The following is a 20,310-nucleotide window of genomic DNA, read 5'->3' as shown; positions in this document are numbered from 1 at the left end:
AGGAAGTCCTTTATTGCTGTATACCTCTCTCATAGGACCACCTTTGCTACATGCAACAAGTTTTGGACTGTAATGTTTACATTTTCATTTGCTTCCTTGTATTTATAAATTCTTTTTTTCATTTCCTTACTAATCTATTCATTGTTTAGTAGGATGTTCTTTAACATCCATGTATTTTTGGTCTTTCCAAATTTTTTCTTGTGGTTGACTTCAAGCTTCATAGTCTTGTGGCCTGAAAATATGCATGGTGATCTCAGTCTTTTTGTACTTGTTGAGACTTTGTTTGTGACGCGGTATTTTATGTGTTCTGGAGAGTGTTCCATGTGTATTCAAAAAGAATGTGTAATCTCCTACTTAGGATGAAATTCTCTGAATATATCTGTTAAGTTCATCTGGTCCATTGTGTCATTTAAAGCCATTGTTTCCTTGCTGATCTTCTGCTTCAATGATCTGTCCTTTGCTATGTTAACATGCCCTACTATTATTGTATTATCAATGTGTTTTTCTAAGTTCTTTATTAATTGATTTATATATTTTGGTGCTCTCAGGTTGAGGCATAAATGTTTACAATTGTTGGATATTCTTGTTGAATAGACCCTTTTATTATGATAGTGTCCTTCTTCATTTCTTTTTTTTTTAAAGATTTTATTTATTTATTCACGAGAGACCCAGAGAGAGAGAGGCAGAGACACAGGCAGAGGGAGAAGCTGGCTCCATGCAGAGAGCCCAATGCGGGACTTGATCCTGGGACACCGGGATCATGCCCTGAGCCAAAGGCAGATGCTCAGCTGCTGAGCCACCCAGTTGTCCCTCCTTCTTCATTTCTTATTACAGTCTTTGGTTTAAAATCTAGGTTGTCTGATACAAGATATGGCTACTCCAGCTTTCTTTTGATGTCCGTTAGCATGATAAATGGTTCTCCATCCCCTCACTTTCAATCTGGAGGTCTTTGGGTCCAAAATGATTCTTTTCTAAGCAGCATGTAGATAGATATTGCTTTTTTTAAAAAAATCTGTTCTGATACCCTGTATCTTTTCATTGTATTGTTGAGTCCATTTACATTCAGAGTAATTATTGATAGATATGAACTTATTGCCATTGTATTACCAGTAAAGTCACTGTTCCTGTAGATTTTCTCTGTTCTTTCTAGACTTTGTTGCTTTTGATATCCCTTTCCTGCTCAAGGATCTCCTTTGTTATTTCTTCTACAGCTGGTTTAGTGTTTATGAACTCCTTTAGTTTTTGCTTGTCTTGGCAACTCTATCTCTTTGCTGATCTGAATGACAGCCTTGCTGGATATAGTATTTTTGGCTGCATATTTCTGCATTTAGCATGTTGAATATATCATGCTACCGCTTTCTGCCTTGCCACGTTTCCATAGATAAGTCTGCTGCTAATCTTCTGTATCTAACCTTTTGGGTTAAGGACTTTTTGTTCATAGCTTCTTTCAGAATTCTCTCTTTATATTTATATTTTGCAAGTTTCATTTTGATACATCTTGGTATTTTTATAGGTCACAAAATTCTTTAACATTTTATTTCTTCCTTTTCCTATTTGATGCATGGTTTTCACCAGGCCCCCCCCCCCGCCCCCCCCCCCCAAAAAAAAAGACTCTGTTGCTTAGAGCTACACTCCTCAGTATAGGAGACATTAGCTACATGTGGCTATTTAAATGTCAATTCAAGTTAATTAAATTAAAATAAAATAAACTTAATAGTTTAGTCACACTAGACACATTTCAAGTGCTCAATACCAACATGTGACTAAATGGCTATTGTATTTGACTACACAGATATAGAACATTTCTATTATCATAGAAAGGTCTGCTGGACATGGCTGGCCTAGGAAATGATTTTAATGAGGGGATCATATTATCAGATTTGTTTTAGGAATATGATTCTGGTTGCAGTTTGAAGGATAGTTTGAAAATTAGTGATTGGTGTTATAGAGATCAGTTAGGAGGATACTGAAGTAATGTAGAAGTGATAAGTGCCCCTACTGCCTGTCATAAGGAATATTGTCAGGATTTGCCACCAAACATTCTTGTATTGTGACATTATTTTGAATTTTTTAAAAAGATTTTATTTATTTATTCATGAGAGACCCAGAGAGAGAGAAGCAGAGACATAGGCAGAGGGAGAAGCAGACTCCATGCAGGAAGCCCAGTGTGGGACTCAGTCCTGGGACTCCAGGGTCACGCCCTGAGCCAAAGGCAGATGCTCAACTGCTGACCCACCCAGGTGTCCCAAATTTTGAAATATTTTTAAAGATAATGAAAGGTTTTGAAGCTGGAGAGTGTCACTTCGCCTTAGCTTCTTTTCTCAATCTCAGGATTTTTAAGCTACACAAATAAGCATTTGAATAAGACTTCAGCTGTCTCCCACTGTTCTGAGGCAGATCAAGTGAACCATGAAGTGCTTTAAATTTTGCTATTACAATTTTTGCCTATGGTTCTGTAATAAAAGCCCGTCTTGTAATCAATTTTGTGGGGACTGCCTATAGAACTTATGTGGGTAAACTACTATAACTTCTGTTTTGAACGCTCTTCAAGCGTCCAGTTACACCTTAGCTAATTAGTGACAGAATTGACACTATAACCCAAGGTTTTTCATTCATCTCTTTCCCCCTTCATCTTATTAGCTCTATTTTCACAACTCGAATGGATAAATTTTACTTCTTATTTCAGACCATTTGTGCAATTATACTCTGCTGCATTGATGAATAGCTAGAGTAAATCTATTTAAATAAAACTATAATAAAATATCTTGTAAATGAATTCTTGTATGTTATTAATTTAGAATATTGAGATACATTCAGAAGTAGCAAAACCATACCACACTGAGGTTTTAGAGTTTACCACAAAAGCTCTACATTTACAAAAAATATGTCATCATCTTCAGACAGTGCTTTAAGAAACATATATTGGGTACTTGCCATTTGGCAGACATTTGTATAAGGCACTGGAGCTACAATCACGAGTGATGTATAAGTCTTTGTCCTCCAGGAAATCACAATTTAGAGGAGAAAACATAACCAACGATTCAAATAAGGTGTGGTAAGTGCCTTCATAGGGGTTATGTGCAGGATTATATGGGAGCCCAGATGCAGAGAACCACCCTCACCCTAGAGAGGTCAGGGAAGACTTTCCACAGAATTTACAGATGATTATTTTTTTAATAATAAATTTATTTTTTATTGGTGTTCAATTTGCCAACATACAGAATAACACCCAGTGCTCATCCCGTCAAGTGCCCCCCTCAGTGCCCGTCATCCATTCACCCCCAACCCCCGCCCTCCTCCCCTTCCATCACCCCTAGTTCGTTTCCCAGAGTTAGAAGTCTTTATGTTCTGTCTCCCTTTCTGATATTTCCCACACATTTCTTCTCCCTTCCCTTCTATTCCCTTTCACTATTATTTATATTCCCCAAATGAATGAGAACATACAATGTTTGTCCTTCTCCGATTGACTTACTTCACTCAGCATAACACCCTCCAGTTCCATCCACGTTGAAGCAAATGGTGGGTATTTGTCGTTTCTAATGGCTGAGTAATATTCCATTGTATACATAAACCACATCTTCTTTATCCATTCATCTTTCGATGGACACCGAGGCTCCTTCCACAGTTTGGCTATTGTGGACATTGCTACTATAAACATTGGGGTGCAGGTGTCCCGGCGTTTCATTGCATCTGCATCTTTGGGGTAAATCCCCAACAGTGCAATTGCTGGGTCATAGGGCAGGTCTATTTTGAACGCTTTGAGGAACCTCCACACAGTTTTCCAGAGTGGCTGCACCAGTTCACATTCCGACCAACAGTGGAAGAGGGTTCCCTTTTCTCCGCATCCTCTCCAACATTTGTGGTTTCCTGCCTTGTTAATTTTCCACATTCTCACTGGTGTGAGGTGGTATCTAATTGTGGTTTTGATTTGTATTTCCCTGATGGCAAGTGATGCAGAGCATTTTCTCATGTGCGTGTTGGCCATGTCTATGTCTTCCTCTGTGAGATTTCTCTTCATGTCTTTTGCCCATTTCATGATTGGATTGTTTGTTTCTTTGGTGTTGAGTTTAATAAGTTCTTTATAGATCTTGGAAACTAGCCCTTTATCTGATATGTTATTTGCAAATATCTTCTCCCATTCTGTAGGTTGTCTTTTAGTTTTGTTGACTGTATCCTTTGCTGTGCAAAAGCTTCTTATCTTGATGAAGTCCCAATAGTTCATTTTTGCTTTTGTTTCCTTTGCTTTCGTGGATGTATCTTGCAAGAAGTTACTGTGGCCAAGTTCAAAAAGGGTGTTGCCTGTGTTCTCCTCTAGGATTTTGATGGAATATGGTCTCACATTTAGACCTTTCCTCCATTTTGAGTTTATCTTTGTGTATGGTGCAAGAGAGTGGTCTAGTTTCATTCTTCTGCATGTGGATGTCCAATTTTCCCAGCACCATTTATTGAAGAGACTGTCTTTCTTCCAGTGGATAGTCTTTCCTCCTTTATCGAATATTAGTTGACCATAAAGTTCAGGGTCCACTTCTGGATTCTCCTGGATTCTCTCTTCTGTTCCATTGATCTATGATTCTGTTTTTGTGCCAGTACCACACTGTCTTGATGACCACAGCTTTGTAGTACAACCTGAAATGTGGCATTGTGATGCCCCCAGCTATGGTTTTCTTTTTAAAAATTCCCCTGGCTATTCGGGGTCTTTTCTGATTCCACACAAATCTTAAAATAATTTGTTCTAACTCTCTGAAGAAAGTCCATGGTATTTTGATAGGGATTGCATTAAACGTGTAAATTGCCCTGGGTAACATTGACATTTTCACAATATTAATTATAGATGATTATTGAAGGATTTGTTTGTAGCTCTTGGTTTGGTGGATGAATGAGGACAAAGGGGTATTTTAGGGTAAAAGATACTAAATGACATGTCTTCTTTGGAGAAGCTGTAGTTTGGAGGTGGACAAGACTGAAGTAGACATTTGGTTTGGATGGAACATTTAGAGGGTTTACTGTTAATGGAGATAAGGGATGATGACCTTGACTAAGGCTATGACTGATTATAGAGCTATTTAGGAGGTAAAGTTGATAGGAGTTATGAATGGTTTGATGCAGAGGATAAAGAACAAATAAAGATTAGTGAATAGTTCCTAGTATCTGGCTTAGGCACCTGGGTGGATAGTGATGCTGTTAACTAAGATTGGGAGAGGCAAATTTGAGGGGTTGGAGATGATAGTCCCTAATGTACACAGCATACCAGCTGAACCATTTTGTATTTTTACCAGTAGTGTGTAGAGGTTCCAATTTCTTTATATCACTTCCAAGATGCCCTATTTTTGTTATTTTTTGTTTGGTTGTTTTTTGTATTTTTGGTATAGCCATCCTTGTGAATGTGAATAGATACCTTATGGTGGTTTTGATATGCAGTTCCCTAATGACTAATGATGTTGAGAATAATTTCATGTGTTTGTTGGCCATTTGTATATCCATTGCCAAATTTGAGGTAATAGGAATTTCCTCCTATGTTTTCTTTTAAGAGTTTTATTGTTTTAGCTTTTCTATTTTGGTCATTGATCCAATTTTGGGTTGACTTTTTGAATGTGATTTGAGGTGGGGGTCCAACTTCATTCTTTTGTATGTTAATATCCATTTGTACTAGAACCATTTGTTGAGGAGACTTCTCTTTCCCCATGGAATGAACTTGGCACCCTTGTCAAAAAAATCAATTGCCATAGTTGTATGGGTGTATTTCTGGACTCTAAATTCTGTTCCACTAGTCTATATGTATATCCTTAAGTCACCACCACACTTTCAATTATTTTATTTTTGTAGTCAGCTTTTCAGGAAGTGTGTGTCCTCTAACTCCCCCAATCCCTTTTGTCTTTTTCTCGCCTAATTGCTCTAGCTAGGACTTCCAGTAGAATATTGAGTAGCAGTAGTGAAAACTGTTGCCCATATCTTGTTCCTGATCTTAAGGGGGTACATTGAGTTTTTCACCATTGAGTATAATGTTAGGTATGATTTTTACATATTTTATCATGTTGAAGAAATTTCTTTCTATTCCTAGTTCTCTGAGTGTTTTTATCACAAAAGGATGTTGGGTTTGTCAAGTGCTTTTTCTTCATAAATTGAGATGATAGTATGACTTTAAATTTCTTTTTAACTTTTAAAATGGTTTATTGGGATTTTTAAAATTTTAATTCCAGTATAGTTAACATACACTGTTATATTAGTTTCACGTGTACAATAAAGTGATACAACTATCCCATCCATCACCCAGTCCTCTAAAAAACTGTTTTAAGTAATCGCTTTTATTAAGTGGCTAAGTAAACATCTTTCCAAAAAATAGATAAAATTGTTCATTGGAATCTTGTCTCTTCCCCCGCTTTACTCCCTTGCTTAAAAGTAATCAGCAGCTTCACATTGTTCAAAGTTCAAGTCAGAAGTCACTGACATCACTCCAAGAGCCTTGCAACAGGTGCCCCTCCAGTTGCCTCTGTAGCCTCTCCTGTGGGCCATATCAGCCTGGCGTTTGCCCTTAGGACTTGCCAAACTCTATTCTGCCTTGGAGTATTCATCGAAGCTCTCTTGCTACCTGGATTCCAATATATTCTTCATTACAGCGTTTTGTTCATGACATTTTTCTCACTTCCTAGACATTTTTAAGTGTCAACTTATTTACTTCTGTACTGTGTTTGCCAGACTAAAATTTCTTGAGGGCAAGGCAATTCCTTTTTCATTCCCCACTGTGCCTTGTACCTGCCTGGCATGTAGTTGATGTGGTGTTTATTTATGTAAATATACAGTGAATAAAGGAATGAATCAGTAAATCAGAGAGTATTGAGGAATACTCAGATATTGCACCTAATGATTCTTCATGCGTTGTATATAGCAGGGATTCTAAAATGTTGCCACATATTAGAATTACCTGCGTAGCTTTTAAAAATGTATACTCTCAGTATACATTTTAAATCTTATACCTGTTATAACAGTTGGGGTTGAGAGCCAAAAAGCAGTAGTTTTTATTTTTAAATTGTTTTACACTTAATTTTTTAAGTTTTTATTTTAATTTCAATTAGTTTACATACACTATTATATTAATTTCAGGTGTACAGTATGGTAATGTAACACTTCTATACAACATCTAGTGCTCATCAAATCAAGTGTACTCCTTAATCCCCATCACCTATTTATCCCATCTCCCAACATCTCTCCCCTCAAGGTAACCATCAGGTTGTTCTCTTGCTTCGTCTCTCATTTTTCCCCCTTGGCTTGTTTTGTTTCTTAAATTCCACATGAGTGAAATCATGGCGTTTGTCTTTCTCTGACTTATTTTGCTTAGAAAAATACTCTCTACCGCCATCTATGTCATTGGAAATGGCAAGATTTCATTTTTTTTTATGGCTGAGTAATAATAGTCTATTCTGTATATATATGTATACCACATCTTTATCCATTCATGAATTAATGGACTGCTTCAGTCCATCAGAATTGATGTGGACTGCTTCCATATTATTTTGGCTATTGTAAATAATGTTGCTATAAACATAAGTGCATATATCCCTTTGAAATAGTGTTCTTATGCCTTTGGGTAAATACCCAGCAGTGCAATTGTTGGATCATAAGGTAGTTGTATTTTTAACTTTTTGAAGAATCTCTGTATTGTTTTCCACAGTGGCTTACGAGTTTGCATTCCTACCAGTAGTGCAAGAGGCTTCCTCTTTTCCCATATCCTCGCCAATACCTGTTGTTTCTTGTGCTGTTAATTTTAGGCATTCTGATAGGTGTGAAGTAGTATCTCATCATTGTTTTGATTTGTATTTCTTTGGTGAGGAGTGATCTTGAGCATCATTTCATGTGTCTGTTAGCCATCTGGATGTCTTCTTTCGAAAAGTTTCTATTCATGTCTTCTGCCCATTTCTTAACTGGATTATTTGGGGTTTTTCTGGGGGTGTTGAGTTTGATAATTTCTTTATATATTTTGGGTACTAACCCTTTATCAGATATGTCATTTGCAAATATCTTCTCTCCCTCTATAGGCTGCTTTTTAGTTTTGTTGATTGTTTCCTTCATTGTAAAGAACTTGCTTATTTTTACGAAGTCCCGATAGTTCATTTTTGCTTTTGTTTCCCGTGCCTGTGATGATGTGTCTAGTAAGAAATTGCTATGACCAAGGTAATAGAAATTTCTGCCTGTGTTCTCCTCTAGGATTTTGATGGCTTCCTATCTCACATTAAGTTATTTCATCCATTTTGAATTCATTTTTGTGTATGGTGTAAGAAAGTGATTCAGTTTCATTCTTCTGCATGTTGCTGTTCAGTTTTCCCAACACCATTTGTTGAAGAGACCATCTTTTTTCCGTTGGATATTCTTTCCTGCTTTGTCAAAGATTAGGTAACCTTGTAGTTGTGGTTACAATTCTGGGTTCTCTCTTTTGTTCCATTGATGAATCTTCATTACTTTACATTTAACGGATGAATGTGTCCGTTTTTCTGCCCATACCATTCTGTCTTGATGACTACAGCTTTGTAATGTAGCTTGAAATATGCAATCATGATGCCTCCAGGTTTTCTTTTTTAGAATTGCTTTGGCTATTTAGGGTCTTTTGTGGTTCCATACAAATTGTAGGATTGTTCTAGTTTTGTGAAAAATGCTGGTGATATTTTGATAGGAATTACATTAAATGTGTAAATGCTTTGTGTAGTGTAGACATTTTAACAATACTTATTCTTCCAGTACATGAACATGGAATGCTTTTCCATTTTTTTGGTGTCCTCTTCAATGTCTTTCATAAATGCTTTATAGTTTTCAGAGTAAATATCTTTTACCTAGGTTTATTCCTAGATATCTTAATGTTCTTGGTGCAATTGCAAATGGGATTGATTTCTTGGTTTCTTTGTTGCTTCATTATTGGTGCATAGAAATGCAACAGATTTCTGCATATTGATTTTATATCCTGCAGCTTTGCTGAATTCATGTATTAGTTTTAGCAATATTTTGGTGGAACCTTTAGGGTTTTCTACATAGAGTATCATGTTGTCTGCAAGTAGTGAGTTTGATATCTTCCTTACCGATTTGGATGCCTTTTCTTTCTTAGTGTTGTCTGATTGCTGAGCCTAAGACTTCCAGTAGTATATTAAGTAGTAATGGTGAGAGTGGACATCCCTGTCTTGTTCCTGACTATACGGTAAAGGCTCTCAGTTTTTTTTTCCATTGATGATGATAGTAGCTGTGGGTCTTTCATAAATGGCTTTTATGGTGTTGAGGTGTTCTGTATATCCATTCACTTTTTTGAGGGTCCATGTGTTTGAGGTGTTTCCAAATTTTTTCTTCTGGTTAACTTTCATAACTTTGTGGTCTGAAAATATGCATGGTATGATCTCAGTCTTTTTGTACTTGTTGAGGGCTAGTTTGTGACCCAGTATGTGATCTGTTCTGAAGAATGTTCCGTGTGCACTGAAAAAGAATGTGTACTGGGTTGCTTTAGAATGAAATGTTCTGAATTTAAGTCCATCCAGTCTGATGTGTCATTTAATGCCATTATTTCCTTGTTGATTTTCTGTTTAAATGATCTGTCTATTGCTGTAAGTGGGGTGTTTAAGTACACTGTTATTATTGTATTATTATCAGTATCTTTATGTTTATTTATTTATTTATATATTTGTGTACTACCAAGCTGGGTATATATTTACAATTGTTAGATCTTCTTGATGTATAGACCCCTTAATTATGATATAATGCCCTTTATCTCTTGTTGCAATCTTTGTTTTAAAATCTAGTGTAGCTGACATACACATGGCTGCTCTCTGGCTTTCTTTTGATGTCCATTTGCATGATAGATGGTTCTCCATCCCCTCACTTTCAATGTTCAGATGCTTTAGGCCTAAAATGCATCTTTTGTAAAGGAAGCATGTAGATCTTTTTTCTATACATTCTGATACCATATGCCTTTTGGTTGGAGCATGTAGTCTCTTTATACTCAGTGATTATTGAAAGATAAGAATTTAGTGTCATTGTGTTATCTGTCAAGTTGGTGTTTCTGGTGATGTTCTCTGGTCCTTTCTAGTCTTTCTTGCTTTTGGTCTTTTTTCCCCACTCACAGAGTTCCCCTCAGAATTTTCTTGCAGAGATGGTTTAATGGTCACAAACTTCTTTAGTTTGTGTTTGGGAAACTCTTTTTCTCCTATTCTGAATGACAGCCTTGCTGGATAAGGAATTCTTGGTCGCATATTTTTTCCATTCAGCAATTTAAATATATCCTTCCATTGCCTTCTGGCCTGCCAAGATTCTGTGGAGAGATCTGCTGCAGTCTGATCTGTCTTGTGGGTTAAGGCCTTTTCTTTTCCTTTCTGCTATCAGGATTCTTTCTTTGTGTATTTTGTAAATTTGACTATCATATGCCTTGGCGATGGTTGACTTATGTTGAATTTAATGGGAGTTTTTTGTGTTTCTTAGATTTTGATGGCTGTATCCTTCCCCAGATTAGGGGAGTTTTTAGCTACAATTTGCTCAAATAAACTTCTGCCCCTTTTTCTCTCTCTTCATCTTCTGAGATTCCTATGCTACAGATATTACTCTGTTTTAGTAAGTCACTGAGTTCCCTATGTCTCCTGCCATGATCTGTTGATCACCACTGTTTACCTCTTCTTTTCAACTTCATTATTTTCTATAATTTTATTTTCTGTATCACTGATTTGTTTCTCTGCTTTGTCCATTCTCCTTTTTTATGGTATCCATTTGGTTCTGTATCAGTGATGGCAATTTTAATTTTGGCCTGACTAGATTTTAGTTCTTTTATCTCTGCAGTAAGAGAGTATTTAGTGTTTTCTATGCTTTTCTCAAGCCCAGCTAGTATTGTTGTAATTGTTTTAAGTTCTATTTCAGACATCTTATATCTGTATTGATTAAATCTCTGGCCATTATTTCTTCCTTTTCTTTCTTTTGGGGTGAATTTCTCTGTCTTGTCATTTTGGAGGAAAAAAGTAATGATAGAAATAATAAAAAAATTAAAGATTGAAAAAAATTAAAAATTAAAATAAAATAAGATAGAATAAATAAAGGAAGCTAGATCCTAGGTATATTTTGGTCTGCTTGTTATGAGAAGCCTGTTACAAAAAAGGTAGAAAGAGAAGAAAAAGAAAAAAAAAATGAAAAATTAAAATATATATAAAATAAAAAATATAAAAAAACTTGTATTCAGAAAAGGAAACGAAAGACAAAAACAACAACAAAAAAAGGAAACAAATGACAAAATAACCCCAGAGGAAGCTAGATCCTGTTTCTCCTAGAATTGAAGCTTTCCAGCACTCTAAAATCAGCAGACTTGGGACAGTCCAGATGGCTTAGTGGTTTAGCGCCACCTTCATCCCAGGGTGTGATCCTGGAGATTCCGGATCGAGTCCCACATCAGGCTCCTTGCATGGAGCCTGCTTCTCCCTCTGCCTGCGTCTCTGCCTCTCTCTCTCTCTCTCTCTCTCTCTCTCTCTCTGTCTCATAAATAAATAAAATCTTTAAAAAATAAAAATAAAATCAGACTTGAAGTGGGTGGAGGGTTTGTGCTGGATTTTTTGGGGAGGGACCTATTTCCATGATTCTCAAGTGGAATTCCTCTCGTGGAGTGTGCCTGCAGGGCAGGTGGAGGGGGTGGGGCTAGGTATAGTGGCTCTGTTACCAACTTGGCACTGTTTAGCACATTTAGGTGGATCAAGCTGGTGGGTGCAGGGAGAAAATGGCTTTGCATCATTCTCCTGTCTCTGGAGTGGGAAATGTGCACCACCTGTTTTTAGTGAGCCCTCAGAGACATGCAAACAATGACCCTTCCTGTGTTCCTGGTTTCTGCCTTCACCCTGTGTTTGAGGTGTTTGCCTGCCGAATGGCATAGCACTCCTGTGTTTTTTCTCAAGTGGGGCTGTGTTTCAAAACCCCACACTTTAGAGATCCCTGAAGGGCAGATCTGCACTGATCCTCTGGGGGAGAGTTTCTCTGCAATGTGGCTGGTGCTGGCTTGTAGCAGAAGTCAGTGGCAGGATGGTGCTGCAGTTCAGAGTTCATAGTGAATTGCAGCACATAACCAGCGGCAGGTTTTGTAGTCCTCAGCCAGTGTCTTTCTGTACTGGTGGAAGGGGCAGCTCAGTGTCACCCACAGGGTCCTTTGCCCACAGAGAGGCCAGGCCATATCACCACTCCCAAATGTCCTCAAGCTGTTTCCAGTGCTGGCTTGTTCCAGAAGACAGTTAGTTGCAAGACCATACAGCCATTGGGTGTTTATGGAAATTGCAACACATAGCCTGTGCCAAGGTTTGTAGCCCTCAGCTGGAGTCTTCATTTCTATACTGGTGTTGGGTTGGCTGGATGGCCCCACAGGATCTTGCCCTCAAAGATGACATATCACCTCTCCAAAATGCATTCCAAGCAAGGGAACCACTTCTCCCCATGTGACATTGAGGATCCTCAGGTTGCCTGCTGCTGGGACTCAGCTCCACTCTTCCACCAAAGCACCGCTCAACTCTCTAGATGCAAACCTGGGTATGTCACAAGCTTCTGAAACCTCAGAATATGCACTTTGCTGTTTATAGGAAACTGGCAGTATTGTAGCCTTCTCCTCCCCCCCCCGTCAATGGTTTTGAGTAATAGTTATCTTGTATAGTTCTCTGCATATGTTTTTGCTCTTTTTTTCCCATGTTTTTTCTCTCTCTTTTCCTTGTCTCTCACTACTCCATCTTCTGCCAGAGCTCTCTGCCCTAGGGAGCGCCCACCACTCTTTTCTCCTATGTTTGAACTCTCTGTAGTTCCTACCTTCTGTGGGTTGTTTTTCTGGTTTGTAGACATGCAGCATTTTCTCCAAGACTTCCAATTGATTTCTTGGGTGTTCAGAATGATTTTATATTTATCTAACTGTGTTCGAGTGAGGAGGCAAGCTTAGTTACCCTACCCTGCCATCTTACCTCCTTCCTGCCAAAGAACAAACTTTTGCTTGCATTGCTGTCTCATTCTTTTTTCTTTATTTCATTTAACTCCCCTTATATCTTTGTTGTTTCCTTTCTTCTAGTGTCTTTGAATTTAGTTTACTCTTTGTTTTCAACTTAAGATGTAAAGTTAGGTTATTTATTGGAAATATGTCTTTTTAATGTAGGCTTTTAGTGCTATAACTTTCCCTCTGAGCACTACTTTCATTGCTACCCATATATTCTGATATGTTGGTTTCTTTTTAAAATTTGGGTCATTTTTTAATAGTTAAATATATATAACATTTTCCACTCTCACCATTTTGAAGTGTACAGCTCTGTAGTACTAAGTATATTCACGTTGTTGTGCAGTGATCACTATCCTCCATCTTCACAGCTTTTTCTTCTTTTCCAGTTGATACTCTGTACTCATTAAATACCAATTTGCTCTCAAGTCTTTCCTTTTACCTGCCTCTGGCACCCACCATTCTACTTTATGTTTCTATCAATTTGATTATTCTAGGTATTTCATATAAGTGGAATCATAAAATAATTATATCGTCTTTTTGTGACTGGTATTTTTGACTTAAAATAATCTTATCAAGGTTGATCCATGTAGCATTGTTAGAATTTCCTTCCTTTTTATGGCTGTATAGTATTCCATTTTATGTACACACTGCATGTTGTTTATCCATTCATCTGTCAGTGGATACTTGAGTTGCTTCCACCTTTTGGGTGTTGTAAATGTGGGTGTACAAATGTCTGAGTTTCTTCTTTGAATTATTTTGGTTATATGTCCAAAAGCGGAATAGCTAGATCATATGGTAATCCTATTTTTAATTTTTTGAGGAACTGCCATTGTGTTTTCCACAGTGACTACAGCATTTACATTCTCAACAGCAAAGCACAAGAGTTCCAGTTTCTTATTCTCCTTGCCAACACTATTTTTTGTTTGTGTTTTTTGATCATAGTCATCCTAAAGAGTGTGAATTTATATCTCATTGTGATTTTGATATACAATTTTCTCATGATTCATAATGTGGAGTACCTCTTCATACAGTTATTGCCCATTTTTATATCTTCTTTGAGGAAATGTCTATTGAAATATTTCACTGATTTTTGAAGCTTTTCTTTGTTGTTGCCAAGTATAGGAGTTCTTTAAATATTGTGGATATTAATCCTTCTCAAACATGATTTTGCAAATATTTCCTCCCATTCCACAGATTGCCTTTTACTCTGCTGACAGTATCCTTTTATATACAAGTTTTTAATGTTGATGAAATCTAGTTTCTTTTGTTGCCTGTGCATTTGGTGTCACATTCAGGAAATCATTGCTAAATCCAATGTGATGCAACTTCCATTATAATTTCTTCTAAGAGTTTTATAATTTTAGCTGTTATATTTAGATCTTTGGTCCATTTGGGTTAATTATTGTGTTTGGTGATAGGTAAGGGTACAGTTTCATTTTTTACATGTGGAATTTACTTTTACCATCATAATTTGTTGGAGAGAATGTCTTGACACTATTGTTGAAGATCATTTGACTGTAGATACATAGCTTTAATTCTTGGCCCTCTCTGTACCATTGGTTTGTATGTTTATTTTATGAATTGACCATACTAGTTTGGTTATTGCACCTCTGTAATATGTTTTCAAATCAGGAAATATGATGCTTCCGGCCTTGTTCTTCTTGCTCAAGATTGCCTTGACTCTTTGGGACCTTTTCTGGTTCCTTAAACTCACGATTAAAACTTCTCAACAAAATAAATATAGTAGAAAGCATTAATCTTAGGATTTTATTCTATGAAAAATGCCATTGGTATTTTAATACAGATTGCACTGACTCTCTAGAAGGTTTTGGGTAGTATGGATGTTTTAACTATCAGTTTTTCTGAATCATGAACATGATATCTTCCCATTCATGTGTTCTTTAATTTTTCATCAATATTTTATAATTTTTAGCAAGTCTTCCACATGTTTAGATTACTTTATTCCTATTTTAATTTTTTTGTTAATTAGCTACTTGGGTAGTATGTTGTTTATGTATAGAAACATGACTGATTTTTGTGTATTGATTTTGTATCCTACAAGTTTACAGCATTTGTTTATTCTAACAGTATTTTATTGACTCTTTAGGGTTTTCTACATAAATGATCCTGTCATTTGTAAACAAAGATAATTTTATTTCTTCCTTTCTGATTTGGTTGCCTAATATTATTTCTTTTTCTTGTTTAATTGCTCTGGTTAGGACTTCCAGTACTATGTTGAGAAGAAGTGGCCAGAGTGGGCATCCTTTCCTTGTATTGGATCTTAAAAGGGAAAACTTTCAGTTTTTCTCCATTGAGTATGATGTTAGCTGTGAGCTTTTCATATATGGCCTTTATTATGTTGAGGTAAGTTTCTACTATATTTATTTTGTTGAGAAGTTTTAATCGTGAGTAGTTACTGAACTTTGTTAAATGTTTTGTCTGCTCCTACTAAAATGATCATTTTTTTACCCTTCATTTGGTTAATGTGGTGTATTGCATTGATTTACTTATACTGAACTATCCTTGTACCCCCCAAGGATAAATCTCACTTGGTCATGGTGTATAATCCTTTTAATCTGCTGTTGAATTTGGCTTATTAATATTGTATTGTGGATTTTGGCATCTACATTCATCAGGAATGTTGGTCTATAGTTTTGTTTTTGTCGTGTCTTTGATTTTGGTATCAGTATGATGCTGGCTTCATAGAATAGGTTTGGAAATATTCCTTCACTTAGTTTTTGGTAGAGTTTATCCTTGTAGCCCTCTGGTCCTGAGCTTTTCTTTGTTGGGAGATTTTTGATTACTGATTCTATTTGTCATTGTTCTATAGAGTATATTTCTTTGGTTCCGTGTTGGTATTTTTGTATATTTCTAGGAATTTATCCATTTTTTTCTAGGCTTTTGTTTCCTGACATATAGGTCACAATAGTCTCTTATGTTCCTTTTTATTTTTGAAGGAAATATAGTATTCTCTATTCTCTTATTTTACTTGAGTCTTTTTTTTCTTAGTTTAGCTAAGGGTTTTTATATTTTGTTTTCAAAAAATTAACCCTTTTTTCTATTGTTTTTCAATACCATTTGTTTCATTTATGCTCTAGTCTTTATGATTTTCTTTTTTCCACTATCTTCAGGTTTTTTTAAAATTTTTTTTTATTTATTTATGATAGTCACAGAGAGAGAGAGAGAGAGAGACGCAGAGACACAGGCAGAGGGAGAAGCAGGCTCCATGCACCGGGAGCCTGACGTGGGATTCGATCCTGGGTCTCCAGGATCGCGCCCTGGGCCAAAGGCAGGCGCCAAACCGCTGCGCCACCCAGGGATCCCTATCTTCAGGTTTAAGTTTGTTCTTCTTTATCTACCTTGAGGTGAAGAGTAAGGTTGTTTGAGATTCTCTTAATTCAGGCTGCTATAATAAAATATCATAGATTGGTGGCTTATAAACACCAGTAATTTATTTTTCAGAGTTCTGAATGACCAATATCAAGTTGTCAGGAGATTCATTGATGAGAGTCCACTTTTTGGTTCATGATGGCTGTCTTCTTGCTGTATCCTTCTGTGGTGGAATAGCCTGGGGATCTTTCTCAGATCTCTTTCATATGGGAACTAGTCCCCTTAATGAGGCTGTACTTTCATGATCTAATCATCATTCAAAGGCCTCACCTACAAATACCATTGCATTGTGGATTAGGTTTTAACATAAATTGGGGTGGAGGACACAAAAATTCACTCTGTTGCAAAGATCTTTCTTTTTTTATATGGGCCCTTATCACTATAAACTTCCATCTAACTGCTACTTTTGCAGCACCCCATAAATTTTGGTATGTTGTGTTTACCTGTTTGTCTCAAGAGACTTTTTATTTTTTAAAAGACTTTATTTATTCATGAGAGACACAGAGAGGTAGAGATATAGGAAGAGGGAGAAGCAGCCTCCCTGAGGGGGAGCCCCATTCGAGACATGATCCCAGGACCCTGGGATCACTACCTGAGTTGAAGGCAGATGCTCAACTGTTGAGCCACCGAGGTGCCCCTCAAGGTGGGGAGAGGGGCAGAAGGAGAGAATCTTCAAGCAGATTCCTGCTGAGCATAGAGCCTGACAAGGGGCTCCATCTCCTGACCTATGAGATCATGACTTGAGCCAAAACCAAGATTCATATGCTTAACTCACTGAGCCACCCAGGTGCCTTTGTCTCAATATAGTTTTTATTTTTTCCTTCTTTCTCCCTTCCCTTTCCCTTTTCCTTCCCTTCCCTTCCCCCTTCCCTTTCCTTCCTGTTTAATCAATACTCAGTGTTATATTAATTTCAGGTGTACAACATAGAAATCAAGAAGTTAATACCTTATGCTATGTTCACCACAAGTGTAGTTATCATCTGTTGCAATACATTGAATTTATAATATCATTGACTATATTCCTTATGCTGTGTCTTTTATTTCCGTGATTTACTCATTCCATAACTGAAAGTCTGTATCTCCCATTTCTCTTCACCCATTTTGCCCAATGCCTCCACTTGCATCCCTTCTGGCAACCATCAGTTTATTCTCTGTATTTATAGATCTGATTCTTCCTTTTGTTTGTTTATTTGCTGCTCTTTTTTTATTCCACTGATGAATAAAATCATATGGTATTTATCTTTCTGAGCCTGACTTATTTTACTTAATAACTTCTGGGTCCATCTGTGTTTTCTCAAATGACACAATTTAATCTTTTTTATGACCATGTAATATTCTGGTGTGTGTGTGTGTGTGTTTATGTGTATATACTGCATCTTCCTTATTCATTTGTCTATTGATGGACACTTAGGTTGCTTTTATATCTTGACTAGTGTAAATAAAGCTGCCGTAAATACAGGAGTGTATTAATCTTTTCAAATTAATGTTTTCATTATTTATTGGGTAAATACTCAGTAATGGAATTATTGAATTTTATGGTATATATATTTTAATTTTTTGACAAACCTCCGTACTGTGTTCCACAGTGTTTGTACCAATTTATATTTCCACCAACAGTGTATGATGGTTCCTTTTTCTCCACATTCTCACCAGCACTTATTTCTTCTATTTTTGATTTTAGCCATTCCAACACATGAGGGGTAATATCTCATTGTGGTTTTTTTTTAATGTTAGGGAGTATCCCCCTTTTAAAAAATACTTTATTTATTTATTCATGAGAGATGAGAGAGAGAGAGAGAGAGAGAGAGACAGACATAGGCAGAGGGAAAAGCAGGCTCCATGCAGGGAGCCCGATGTGGGACTTGATCCCCAGACTCCAGGATCATGCCCTGAGCCAAAGGCAGACACTCAACTGCTGAGCCATCCAGGCGTCCCTCATTGTGGTTTTTATTTGCCTTTCTGTTATGATTAATGATATTGAGTACCTTTTCATGTACCTATTAGCCATTTGTATGTCTTCTCTAGAGAAATGTCTGTTTACGCATTTTGAAATTGCAGTGTTATTTTGCTGCTGAATTATGAGTTCCACATATATATTTTAGGTTTCAATCCCCTATGAGTTATATGGTTTGCAAATAATTTCTCCCATTCCGTTGGTTGCATTTCTCTATGTTGTTTCCTTTAATGTACAGAAGTTTTATAATTTGATGTACTCTCATTTGTTTATTTTTACTTTTCTTGCCTGTGCTTTTGATGTCATATACAGTAAAACATTGCCAAATCCAGTGTCATGATGTTTTCTTCTTGAAGTTATATATTTTAGATAAGATATTAGATATCTTATATTTAGGTATTTAATCTCTTTTGAGATTGTTATGTATGGTATTATGTAAGAGTCCAGGTTTAGTTTTCTGTATCCAAACATCCAGTTCACCCTTAAACCATTTGTTTAAGAGACTATCTTATTGTGTGGTCTTGGCAGTCTTTTGGAAGACCATTTTAGTTTACGGACAAGATTATATTTCTGGGCTCTCTCTTCTGTTTTTTAGATCTGTATGTCTGTTGTTATAACAGTCCCAACTGTTTTGATTACTGTTGCATTGTGATAAATTTTGAAAACAGGAAGTGTCAGGCCTCCAACTTTTTTTCCCTTAATATTGTTGTGGCTTTTCAGGGGCTCTTGAGTTTCCATATGAATTTTTGGACTTTTTTTTTCGATTTCTGCAAAAAAAAAATGACATTGAGATTTTGATGGAGATTGCACTGACTGCATAAATTGCTGTGAGTAATATGAGTGTTTTAACAGTATTAAGTCTTCCAATCCATGAGTACAGGATGTCTTACCATTTCTTTATATCATTTTTGGTAATATTTTATAGTTTTTAGAGTAGAAGTCTTTGACTCCTTGGTTAAGTTTATTCCTAATAACTGTACTACTTTTGATACTTTTGTAAGTGGGATAGTTTTTGTAACATTAATTTTTGGTTTATAGAAACACATCTGTTTTCTCATTTTGATTTTGCATTCTGCAACTTTGCTGAATTCTTCTATTAGTGTTAACAGTTTATTTCAGGAATCTTTAGGGTTCTCTTATATAAGAGTATGTCATATGTGAAAGTGATAATTTTGCTTCTTACTCATTTTGGATGCCCTTCCTTCGTCCCCCCTTTTTTATTTGCCTAATTACTGTGGCTAGGAAGTCCAGTACCATGTTGACTATAAATGGTGAAAGCTAATGTCTTGTCTTGCTCTGAATCTTAGAAAAATTATTTCAGGCTTTCTCTGTTATGTATGGTGTTATCTGTGGTTTTTTTCACTTATGAACTTTATTATGTTGAGGTGGTTTCCCTCTTTTCCTAGAATTTTCAGAGTTTTCATCATAAAAGGTTGTTAAATATTATCACATGCTTTTTTCTGTATGAAGTGATATGGTAATGTGGTTTTTATTCTTGTTCCATTAATGTGTATATTATACTCTTTAATTTTTATGTTGAACTATCTTTGCGTGTCAAGAATGAGTACTTACTTGATCATGGTGTATACTCATGTTTATGTGCTACTGAATTAGATTTCCTAATGTTGAACATTTTTGTATCAGTATTTATTAGGATTATTCCTCTATAATGTTCTCTTTTTTAAGTGTCTTTGTCTGCTTTTGTTTTCAGGGTATAAATTTCAAAGTGTTTTCTCCACTTTAGCATTTTGGAAGAGTTCGAGGAGGATTGATATTGTCTTAAAATATTTGGTAGAATGTTCCCATGAAGCCATCCAATACTGAGCTTTTTTTTTTTAGATTTTTGATTATTCAGTCTACTTAGTTATAAGTCTGTTAATATATTTTATTTATCATTCAGTATTTGTAGGTTGTATGTTTGTAAGAATTTATTTCTTGCAGATTATCCAACTTATTAGCATATTATTATTTATAATATTCTCTTGTAATCCTTTTTATTTTT

The 20,310-nt window shown here is 36.2% G+C and overlaps 1 protein-coding gene across 4 annotated transcripts in view; it reads left to right on the top strand.

The window, feature by feature from the left end:
- ABCB7 (ATP binding cassette subfamily B member 7) overlaps window positions 1-20,310 on the top strand; it is a 186,781-nt gene that overhangs the window by 23,352 nt on the left and 143,119 nt on the right. Inside the window, exon 2 of one of the 4 annotated variants that reach the window (XM_055337806.1) lies at window positions 15,184-15,328. The exons of the other annotated variants lie outside the window; for them this stretch is intronic. Within the exon in view, the coding sequence (XP_055193781.1) occupies window positions 15,197-15,328 (132 nt within the window). The 5' untranslated portion in view covers window positions 15,184-15,196. The remainder of the gene's footprint in view (window positions 1-15,183; window positions 15,329-20,310) is intronic. 4 annotated transcript variants of the gene reach the window in all.

The sequence above is a fragment of the Nyctereutes procyonoides genome, unplaced genomic scaffold, assembly GCF_905146905.1.
Source record: "Nyctereutes procyonoides isolate TBG_1078 unplaced genomic scaffold, NYPRO_anot_genome, whole genome shotgun sequence".
NCBI lineage: Eukaryota > Metazoa > Chordata > Mammalia > Carnivora > Canidae > Nyctereutes > Nyctereutes procyonoides.
This window is presented reverse-complemented; position numbering and strand designations above follow the sequence as displayed.